The sequence below is a fragment of the Rhinoraja longicauda genome, chromosome 31 (assembly GCF_053455715.1).
Source record: "Rhinoraja longicauda isolate Sanriku21f chromosome 31, sRhiLon1.1, whole genome shotgun sequence".
Lineage (NCBI taxonomy): Eukaryota > Metazoa > Chordata > Chondrichthyes > Rajiformes > Arhynchobatidae > Rhinoraja > Rhinoraja longicauda.
The window spans coordinates 148884-160924 of NC_135983.1; the positions used below are offsets into that span (position 1 = coordinate 148884).

At 43.9% G+C, this 12041-nt stretch overlaps 1 protein-coding gene across 1 annotated transcript in view; it reads right to left on the bottom strand.

Moving 5' to 3' along the window:
• LOC144608407 (whirlin-like) overlaps positions 1 to 12041 on the bottom strand; it is a 78110-nt gene that overhangs the window by 35099 nt on the left and 30970 nt on the right. The window contains exons 3-4 of the mRNA XM_078426139.1: positions 4492 to 4710; positions 1189 to 1314 (exon numbers count right to left, since the gene is read on the bottom strand). Of these exons, the coding sequence (XP_078282265.1) occupies positions 1189 to 1314; positions 4492 to 4710 (345 nt within the window). The remainder of the gene's footprint in view (positions 1 to 1188; positions 1315 to 4491; positions 4711 to 12041) is intronic.

Here is a 12041-nt window from a genome sequence, read left to right on the forward strand (position 1 = left end):
GGCACCAGTCCACAAACTCCTTGATCAGTTCTCTGTACGCCCTGTCCTCATCGCCCGCGATGAGGCCGACGATGGCAGAGACGTCAGAGAACTTCTGTAGATAGGAGTTTGCAGAGCTGTGCCTGAAATCCGAAGTGTACAGGGTGAACAAGAATGGCGCTAGCACTGTTCCCTGCGGAACCCCAGTGCTGCAGACCACCCTGTCGGAGACCAGGTCCTTTGTCCTCACATACTGTGGTCGGTTGGTGAGGTAGTCCAGAATCCAGGATGTGAGGGGGGTATCCACTCCTGTGCGCTCCAACTTGCCCCCCAGAAGCCCCGGCTGGATGGTGTTAAATGCACTGGAGAAATCAAAGAACATGATTCTCACTGCTATCTGGCCTCTCCAGGTGTGAAAGAGCTCCGTTCCATAGGTAGATGATGGCGTCCTCCACCCCGATGCGAATCTGGTAGGCGAATTGCAGCAGATCCATTGATGGTCTCACCTGGGGGCGGAGATGGGCGAGGACCAGGCGCTCCAGTGTCTTCATCAGGTGCGATGTCAGTGCCACCGGCCTGTAGCTGTTGAGTTCCTTCAGGTGCGGCGCCTTTCCTCGAGTCTTGTTTGCTGCCACAGAATCTCTTGACTCTTGTCTAAGCAACGAGTCTCCTATCACTTTATCGCGGCCTATCTTTTTGCTTCCCTGCTGTGCCACAGAATGAGGCCTGACTGCTCTTGCTGCTCTCCACATGCCCCCAAAAATAATATCAAATGCGCTTCCCTATAGTTGAGGGGAATGACCCCAGGAATTTCCTGCACTCTCTGCCTAAAAATGAGGAATGGGATATTAATCTGCGAAGCCCACATCCCTTGAATGAATACATAAAAATAAATCCAGGTGAATACATAACATAGTTGTGTGTTGAGTAGTGTAGCAACGCAAGGAGAGCGTCCATCACTGTCTTTTCAGGACTACTCGGAATAGAAATGCAGCCACCCCAGTGTCCAAAAACAATCCGACTTATACTGACGTAGGACACTCCAGCCAAACCACATCAAAGCTCTACAACTCACTGCATATATAAACACAAAAATATTTTGTAATGGGACAAATGGTTAAAAATCCTATTTAACCACATCATTGGGATCTGTATAACTCAGCATTCTGGCTTTCCTCTTTGGAAAATGTGTCATGTAATATAAAGTACCTTCAGTCCAGTGGCCTCTGCTACAGATCCTTGGTCCACACCCGTGATGTAGATTCCCAGAGCGTACTCCGCACCACCTCGGACCATCAAGCCCAGGGACTTGCCATCTTCAAGGACAAGGTTTACCTGAAAAATCAACACAGAGAAAGACCAATGATTAGAGAGACCAAACCAAAGGAAATTTCTGCCATCAAAATGAGGGGTTATGTTCATGGTAGCAAGATATTTCACTGCCTCTAAAAATGAGTCAATCCTGTCAACGGCCTGATTTGATGCATTCAAACAAACACATTGGCTGCAACCCAGCACTTTAATAATGTCAATAAATATTTCAATACACTGAACGATAATTCATTCAAGCACACAACTCAATGAAAATGTAAATCAAGAGCATTCCACACTACCCCCATTCCCGTCCACTAGTGACCTTTTACTTCCCTTGCTTATTAACTCTTTACCTGCACTATTTCTGTCTGAAAAATGTTCCAACCTTTGAGGAAGAGAGCTCCAAACACAACCCTCAGAAAATGTTTGCTCGATCTCTGTCTTAAATCAGTTATCCTTATTTTTAGACACTTGTTCAAGATTCCCCCAGAAGAGGAAATATCCACTCTGTTGAGACTCCTCAGAACTGTACGTTTTAATCGTCTTCTCGACCTGCAATGATCAAGCTGGTGTTCTCCACACTGTCTGCTGAACTATTGCTGACCATCATGTGCCAGGATGAAATGCATACTTATAGTTAACAATTAGACTATGAAGCGTCTAACAACAATATGGTCCCACAGTCCTGACCAACAAGGCATTCTTTTTTTCCAGAATTTAGTTTACACATACAGTAAAATATGTGCCGATGAAAATTCTGTTATATATTGGTAGCTGAACTTCACATCCTAGTGAAGGTTAGGAAGCTGTGCACCTGTCATCTGCAGCGTAAGCTCCACATTGTCAAGACTCTGATCAAACATGTGCACAAAGAATTAATCACAATCTCACCAAAGGGCAATAAAACTATATTGTGTAATTATACTTCTGATTTAAGAAGGAAGAGATGCATTATATAAAGATTGCAGCCGAGAATGAAGCTTCCATCATGTGAATTCTCTTTAATTCTCTACTCCCTGTTTTTGATCTCCTGGACTGTTCCAACAAAGTCCAAATGTAAGATCAAAGAATAACACCTATCCTCTGACTGGGCATTGTATTGCCTTCCAGAATGGACACAACAGGCAACAGTTTCAGGTCATCAGCCATTCCAAGCGTCCCTCACACTCCCACTTTTCAGGTTGTTATTTTGTTCCTTTCTTCTGTTCTGCTCTTTTTTTCCTCAAATTTCATTAATATCCTCCTTTATTCCTTTATTTATAGTTAGAGAGATGTTACAAATCTTGCAGGGTGGCACAGTGGTAGAGTTGCTGTTTTACAACAACAGAGACCCGGGTTCCATCCTGACTACAGGTGCTGTCTGTATGGAATTTGTATGTTCTCTCTGTGACTGTGTGGGTTTTCTCCAGTTACTCCTGTTTCTACCCATATTTGAAAAACCTTGTCCATCTAAATGCACGTGTATCTTATCACTCAGGATACCCTCTAGTAACTTTCAGACCACAGATGTTAGACTCAGTGGCCTGTAGTTTCCAGGCTTTTCCCTGCAGCCCTTCTTAAATAGAGGCACATTTGCCACCCTCCAATCTTCCTCATCTTACCCACATTTAATGACGACTCATAAATCTCGCCACGGCACCTGCGATTTCCTCTCTAGCTTCCCACAGTATCCTCGGATATATCCGATCAGGCCCGTGAGATTTGCCTTCCTGTGTATTAGGAAGTTCAGCACCTCCTCGACCTTAATAATGACTTAATAAAGGCATGCACCACGTTTCCAGGGTCTCATGACTTTGCCTATGGTAACAACAGAGGGAAAATATGCATTGAAGACCTTGCCCGTATCCTGTGGCTCCACACAGAATTGATCCCTTTGATTCCTGAGGGGCCCCCATTCTCTCTATGGTTACCCTTTTTCCCCATAATGTATTTATAAAATCTCTTGGGATTATCCTTTATATTATCTGCCAGAGATATCTCCCACCTCTTTTTTGCGCTCCTGATTTGCGTTTTTAGCTTGCTCCTTAGTTCTTGAAACTCCTCCAGGGATACACTTGATCCCAGCTGCCGAAACCTGCTCCATAGCTCCTTCTTACTCTTGACCAAAGCCTTGATTTCTCTTGTCATTCAAGCTTTCTGATGCCCACCTGCCTTGCCCCTCACTCTATCAGGAACATGCATGTCCTGAGCTCTTGTCAGCAGACTTTCAAAACGGTCCCACTTTCTCTAATTTCCTTCTCCTTCAAACAACCTGTTCAAATCAATTTGAGCGAGCGTCTGTCCAATACCATCAAAGTTGGCCTTGCCCCAATTTAGATTTTTAACGTGAGCCTGCCCTATCTCTATCCATAGCTTTCTTAAATCTAATAGAACATTTGTCGCTAGTTCCATAAAAGGCCTGTCCCACTTAGGCGATTTTAAGGCGACTGCCGCGACGAGGCTGTCGCCGACAGTTCGCCAGGGTGTCGCGGGTATGATCGTGAGGTGTCTTCAAAGAATCGTAGTGGATCGCTGAGAAATCAACCGGATTGAAATTTCTCGGCAGAATTTGAACACATTTGACAAATTCTGCCTATCTCTCCATAACTCCTAACACTCGAACTAATCAAGAATCTAATCATATGTTAGATTTAAGAAGGTGGCATCAGTCGGAGCTTCTGAGGAACCAAAAGCCAGTAGGATAGAACTCGAGGGTGATTAGAAGGGGCAAAAGGGGCCATGAAATGTCCTTGGTGAGACAGATTAAGGAAAATCCCGAGGCTTTTAATACATACGGTAAAAATGAGGATAACCAAGGAGAAGGTAGGACCACTCAAGGATAAAGGAGTGAATCTATGTTTAGAGTCCAAGGATGTAGGTCAGATATTAAGCAAGTACTTTGCATCTATATTCACCGAGGAGAAGGGTTTAGAGAACAGCATGAACAGGTGGAGTCGTGGCTCTCGAAAAGCATTAAGGTGCAAGCAAGATGTTTCACTGTACACCTCCCAAACCTGTGCATATGATAATAAAGTTGACTTGAAACCAATTAGTTGACATTTGAGTGTAGGCCAGTAATGAGCTCCAGTGTAGATGAATGGCCCAATGTATGCCTCTCACTGAGATATTTCCTAATTCCATATATGGAATTTTAACATGCAATATCAAGATGGAAACTGTACGGTGCTGATGACCCAAGAACGTTCTCATCCAATTTACCTTTTTCTCATCTCCATCTCGGAGCAGCTGAAGATGGCTCTTCCTCTCGCTCTCTTTACCCCAAATCGTATTGCTTCTGTGTCCAAGAAGAGCAGGTGGTGGTGAAACACTTCGACCCAACGGATCCACCCACGTGTAGATGTGATTGGTTACATAGCCTCCTGGTATTCGACCAACCGAGCTAACGGATAGGATTAATTTTTTGGAACCTTTCAGCACCTGGGCAGCAAAAATCATAAATGATGAATTGTACATATTTCCACAGGATCCCCAATTTATAATGGTTATTTATAATAGCTTGTGTGAAGGTGACCTTTATTCATGAATATTCTCAGATCAGAAATGGGAAAATAAACTACAAAATGATGCATAATCAGGCAAAACAACAGTCTCGCTGAGGATCAATGGGAACCAGCACGTCAATGCTTGTTGTAAATACTAGCTGCAAAATCACTCAAAGGGATCTCAGGGATGTCGACAAACAGCTATTGCTGCTGGAACAGTGAAGACGATGCAGACACCCTTAGGTCTCCAATGCAAGGATCTGTCCACAACCAAAAGATGCAGATTGGCAAATTCCACGGTTCAGCACAATGTGTTGAGGGAAACTGTGAAGCATTACCAATATTCTGTGTTGAGGGTGCTTCCACCAAGCACGCCAAAAGGGTTTTACACAAGTTCCAGTCCCAAGATGTTGTGGAAATTGTGGGATGCACTGAGCTGTTCTTCCATTTTGTCTTTCAACATGGGCAGCACTTCACTCTGTGGGGATCGAATGTTACTCTAGTGAACGTACCCATCTGAGCCAGGCTAAACATTCCTGGTGCAGGTGGCCCACAGAATCAAGAAAACAAGTCTGCTTAACACAAAAAAAGAGCTTGTGAACTCAAGGCTAAACCAAGACACCCTAATTTTCCTACATGGATAAAGAAGTCTGTTTTTCAGTGGAAAATTCCTGAATGCTGGATCACAATAGCTAACCCTGTCTGGAGAAGGGTCTCGACCCGAAACGTCACCCATTCCTTCTCTCCCGAGATGCTGCCTGACCTGCTGAGTTACTCCAGCTTTTTGTGAATAAATCGATTTGTACCAGCATCTGCAGTTATTTTCTTATAACCCTGTAGACAAGTGTACGTGCCTAACCTTGCTATTATGCGATCAAAAATGATATATATAAAATATTGCATGCTCAGAATCGAGAGATTAGTCTCTTGCTTGACAGTTCTCCTTGTCTGACAAATTATTGCCAATAAAGTAGCTACAGTTTGATAGTCACTCACATCTTGTGTAAATTATTCCAACAATGTTATGAAGCTGGAAAGATTCACGACAATGTTTCTGGGACAGTGCATTCAAGTTGTAAGGAGAGGCTGGATCGGGTGGATTATTTCCTCTGGAGCACAGGAAGCTGAGGGGTTCCATGCACACACTACCCTCTGTGTGAGAAGGATGACCCTCAAGTACCTTTTGGTATTTGGAACATGCTGCGAGAGGAGTGGCAGAAGCAGGTACAATCACAATGTTTAAAAAGCATCTGGACATGTACATCGGTAGAAAAGGAAGAGAGGGATAGTCAGACCACATGGTGAGCAGACCCTTCAGCCCAGTTTCCATGCCGAACATGATGCTCCATCCAAGCTAGTCCCATTTGCCAGCATTTGGCTCATATCACCCTGAATCTTTCCTATCCATGTACCTGTCCAAGTGTCTATTAAATGTCGAAAATAGACAGAAAAAGCTGGAAACATAGACATGGAAAGATAGAAAATAGGTGCAGGAGGAGGCTATTTGGGCCTTCGAGCCAGCACCACCATTCATTGTGATCATGGCTGATCACCCACAATCAGTAACCTGTGCCTGCCTTCTCCCCATATCCCTTGATTCCACAAGCCCCTAGAGCTCTATCTAACTCTCTTTTAAACTCATCCAGTGAATTGGCCTCCACTGTCTTCTGTGGCAGAGAATTCCACAAATTCACAACTCTCTGGGTGAAAAAATTCCTCTTGTGAACCTACGTTGCACTGCCTCAAATTAGGAGACCAAACCTGCACACAATACTCCATATGTGATCTCACCAGGGCCCTACACAACTGCAGAAGGACCTCCTCTCTGGTCCTATACTCAAATCCCCTCGTTATGAAGGCTAACATGCCATTAGCTTTCTTCACTGCCTGCTGTACCAGCACGCTTATCCTCACTGACTGGTGTACAAGGACACCCAGGTGTCGTTGCACCTCCCCTTTACCGAAGGGGGGGACCGGGGAAGGGGGGGACCGGGGAAGGGGGGGACCGGGGAAGGGGGGGACCGGGGAAGGGGGGGACCGGGGAAGGGGGGGACCGGGGAAGGGGGGGACCGGGGAAGGGGGGGACCGGGGAAGGGGGGGGACTGGGGAAGAGTATGATTGAGTGAGCCCTGGACCCAAAGCCTCTCCTGTATTGTTGCACCCTCAACCCCCCCAATCAATCCCTCTTATCCCCCCCTCCTCCCCCCACTGACCCACTCCATCCCCCTAACCACCCCAACTTGCCATGTCTCTGTGATTCCCACAACATCATACTTGCCAATGTCTAACTGAGCCTCAAGCTCATCCACTTTATTTTTCATACTTCGCGCATTTAAATACAACACTTTAACTTCGGTATTCACCTCCCCTCTCACACAATTGGCCCTGACCTTACTCTCTTATCCCAACTATAACTTCCCTTCCCATTTATTCGAGAGTCCTTTGCAGTTTCTCCTGTATTCGCTTCCCCTTTAACTCCATCTTCATAATCACAATTTGTCAACCCCTCCCCCCACTACTTAGTTTAAAGCCACACGTGTAGCCCTAGCAAACCTGCCTGACAGAATGTTGGTCCCCCTGCTGTTAAGGTGCAACCCGTCCCTTTTGTACAGGTCACACCTACCCCAGAAGAGATCCCAGTGGTCTCAAAATCTAAATCCCTGCTCCCTGCACCAGCCCCTGCAAACTTGCCAATCATGCCTTCTACATTCTCATCCAAATGGTTGATTCCACAAGCAGCAATGGGCCCATCACTGATTCCCAAAGCATACCACTTGTCACTGGCCTCTAGTCAGAAAAATCACCTCCCATAATTTTCTACTTCGTTCCATGAAGCCGATTCTGTATCCAGTTTGCTAGCTCACCCTGGAACTCATTTGATCTAACCATCCAGAGCACCCGAACAAGGGTAACTTTGGGTTTCCAGGATCCAGATCAAAGGTCACAGTTCACAGTTGTCAGATCTCTGACCTAGCATTCAACTAGATATGGTACAGTGTGTAAGACTAACACTCAAGATAGAAAAGCTAAGAGGGCAAAGTGTTAAACAAATAAGAGAAGGCCCAAGAGCTTTAACTTTCATACTTTCTCGTGAGTCTTGCAAAAGAACTGGATTTCCCAAATAATAGCCTGCAAGTTAGTCCTTTCTACCTGATGTTTGCAGGCTGTTTGTCGCAGGCAGGAGAACCAAGGGTTATGCAGCCAATGCACAAATATAACACAGGCAGCAACGTTACAACACAGTTTCTAACAGTGCACAGCGGAGCAATCTATGACCTGTGATTTGGCAGATAAACAAAATTCGTCTACAGAAAGAGAGATAGAGCCCTGTCAAGAGATGACAAAAAGATACACATCTATACTTTCTGCCTTTAATGAAGCCAAACAATCCAGCCACTTCAGTTTTATTATCAACAAAAGAAGGCTCACAGCAACGAAGAAATAATAGGAGAGATGAACAAAAGCTCAGTCTAACCTGCATTTAGAAGCACCTAATATTAAATTAAGAAAAGGCTTTTGAAGATACCAGAAGATAGTTTTGTTTAACCAATTTATTTACCGTCAGGACATTTGTCAGGTAGATTGGAGGCGACAGTTTGACTGTCAGGTAAGCGTAGGAATTTCGCGATGTTTCCGAAGACGGTGTAATCTCTTAGTCAGGTGCTAGTTTCACAAAAAAAGTAACTTGTATCGACTTGACTCGGCATTGTCATGGTGATTGTTGTAGGATAAAAGAAAATTTCGACAATCTGCTACAACTTTGACAGTCGCCGGCAGTCGTCTTAAAAATCGCGTAACTGGGACAGGCCCTTAAAGGGAATAACGAAAATAACATTTAGTGCAAGATAAAGCCAGTCCGATCAAAGATAGTCCGAGGGTCTCCAATGAGATAGATAGTAGTTCAGGATTGCTCTCTAGTTGCGGTAGGTTGGTCATTTGCCTGATAACACCTGGGAAGAAACTGTCCCTGAATCTGAAGGTGTGCATTTTCACACTTCTATATCTCTTGCCTGATGGGAGAGGGGGGAAGAGGGAATGGCCAGGGTGCGACTCGTCCTTGATTATGCTGCTGGCCTTGCTGAGGCAGCTTGAGGTATAAATTGAGACAATGGAAGGGAGGTTGGATTTTGTGATGGCCTGGGCTACGTCCACGATTCTGTGCAATTTCTTGCAGTCTTGGATAGAGCTGCTCCCATCACGTCTTGGATGGACTCTCTTTCTCTCTCTCTCTCTCTCTCTCTCTCTCTCGTGATGCCTGGTCCATCACGGGTTCAGACCTCCCGACCATCAAAGCGAACTACAGGAGACGAACCTACAAATGCTAACCAGCAAAGACTCACAGCACTCTAAGCAGCTTCAAGATTAGCTTCTTCCCAACAACAAGGCTCTTGAATACTATACAACACTGCGTAAACTGAACCGTCTTTAATTACACTTTAGACAGACATAAAATGTTGGAGTAAGTCAGTGGGACAGGTAGCATCTCTGGAATGGGTGACGTTTCAGGTCGAGACTCTTCTTCAAACTGAGAGTCAGGTGAGAGGGAAACGAGAGATATGGAAGGTAAGGTGTGAAAATGAGAGATCAAAGGGGACAAAGCTCAAGAAAAATGTAGAAATGGATCATTGTTAGCTAAGGGAAGGTGACAACGAGACATACAATGTAAAATTTAATCAAGAGGACAGTCAGACTGGTCGGAGAACTAGTATGGGGTGGGTGGAGATTAGAGAAGTACACTTTGGCCTTTTTTATGCTAGTTTGGGGGTTGATTTATTACATTTGTTTTGTATGTTATCTATGAGTATTGTTTACAGGCCCGTTATGCTGTTGCAAGAATTTCACTGCTCCGTTGTTGTTACACAGGACTCTCGACCTAAGCACAAATCTAGGTTAGACTAGGTTCACCCTGCTGTTTTCATCCGATTATTGACTCATTCATATACAACATGTTTTTGTGTGCACTCCTGTTAATATTTAACAATTAAATGCCTGATGTGGATGCAACTTGATAGTTCACTTAAAATACTTGACCATGATAAAATGCCAGAAAATCCCAAAACGTGGCAATTGTGAGAAATATTTTAGTTGATGAAATGCAAGTTCTTTTTATCAATCACAGAGGGGATTAATATTATCACTTTAACCTGCACCTTCACATTAATCTAGAATAAATGCATAACATTAAAGTAAGAGGAAATTGAAACCAAAATTCAGAAACTGCTTTTATTTATAGAAAGGTCTTTGATAATTGTCATAATCTGGTGTAGAACAATTTTGAGCCAATATTTGATTGCCTGCCAAAGAAAGGCACAAAATGCTGGCGACACAGTGGCTCAGGGGTAGAGTTACTGCTTTACAGCGCCAGAGACCAACGTTCGATCCTTGTTGGTGCGGACTCGGTGGTCCAGAGGACCTGTTTCCATGCTGTCTCTCTAAATTAAACTAAACTAAACTAGTAGGGATTTGATATCGCACAGAATCAGAAATTAATGGAAGCCGTGTAATATTGCATGCAAGTAATAAAAACAGCTGATTTTCTGAATCAGACAGAGAATACTTTTGGACATGGAGCCCTTGCTGCAATTTAGTCAATCTCAAGCAGTGTCTATTTCCAGACTCCACAGTGCAACCTTTATCCAACTTCAGACAAGTGCATCTCATCCCACTATTGTAAATTAAAGCTTGACTTTAATACGACACAATGGCAACACTTCATCTGAACATTGCAGTCATGGGAAATGATCAGATCTAAACTAATAAGGATATTTGTAATCCGATGTATGCATTTGCTCAAAGGTAGACATAAAATGTTGGAGTAACTCAGCGGGTCAGGCAGCATCTCTGGAGAGAAGGAATGGGTGACGTTTCGGTTAGAGAAGAAGGGTCTCTCCAGAGATGCTGCCTGACCCGCTGAGTTACTCCAGCATTTTGTGTCTACCTTCGATTAAAACCAGCATCTAGTTTTTTTTTCTATACATTTGCTCAGCCCATTTGGGTAATATGATAGCTGCAATATGTTTATGCTTTAAAGATTGCATTGTCAGTCCATCACTGAGCACTTGGGTGATAACTCAATAAAATCTTTTAATCAATATCACTGCACTATCCATCCAAATATCCAGCTTACATTTCTTTTCCAGGAATTTTAAAACAACTCATGTGCACCATAGTCATAGAGCTATAGAGCACAGAAACAGGCCATTGGACCAGTTCGTGTTGACCAAGATGCAGTCCAATGTGCCTGCACCTGGCCCATGTCCCACAAAACCTTTCCTATCCTATTCCTGGGGAAAAGATTGTTTTTTTCCAGTATTTATGCCCTTTGTGATTTTACTACCTCTATAAAGTCAGACATCAGCAACCGTAACTCCAGGAAAAAGAGACCCATCTTATCTAATATCACCTACAACTCAGAAATTCTGGTCCCTGACAGCATTTATGCAAGTGCCGAGATGAGAACTTGAATCAACTAGGCATAGATCAGTTCAGTTTAGTTATACTGGGACTCAAGTTTGTCCTGGTATTGTCTTTTGGCATCATGGCTTTAACAAAGTTTTTGACAAGATCTTGCACGGTAAGCTGGTCCAGAGTCAGGCTCTTCAAGGTGTTTTGGCATACTCAATCCTAAATTGGCATGATGTACCGAGGTACAGTGAAAAACATTTGTCGCATGCTAACCAGTGAGCTGAAAGACACATCGAGCCATCCAGTGTACAAATATATGATAAAGCAAATAACGTGAATAGCATTTAATGCAAGATAAAGTCCAGTAAAGTGAGATCAAAAATAGTCCGAGGGTCGTAGTGAGGTAGAAGTAGCTGAGCACTATTCTCTAGTTGTTGGTAGGATGGTTCAGTGCTTCCATTGGGAAGAAACTGTCCTAAAAACTGGGCGTTTGCATTTTCACACTTCTATAGTTCTTACCTGATGGGAGAGGGGAGAAAAGGGAGTGGCCCTCTGAAGTTGTTTTCTGCAGAAGTCTGCAACCAATGATGTACCACAGGGATGAAATTGGGAGATGAAATTTAATCTAGAGGTTACATTGTGAGGTAATGCATGTTTGTCTCCTAATCCTAGCCAGACAAACACAATAAATGGCAGGGTTCCTTATACATTGATGGCGCCAAAGTAGAGATGCTCAAAAGCTTTAAGTTCCTGGGAAGAAATATCACCAGCAATTTGGCCTGGACCAGCCACATCGAAGCAATGGCTAAGAAAGCACACCTTTACTTCCCGAGAAGGCTTAGGAAGTTAATCCTGTCCGCA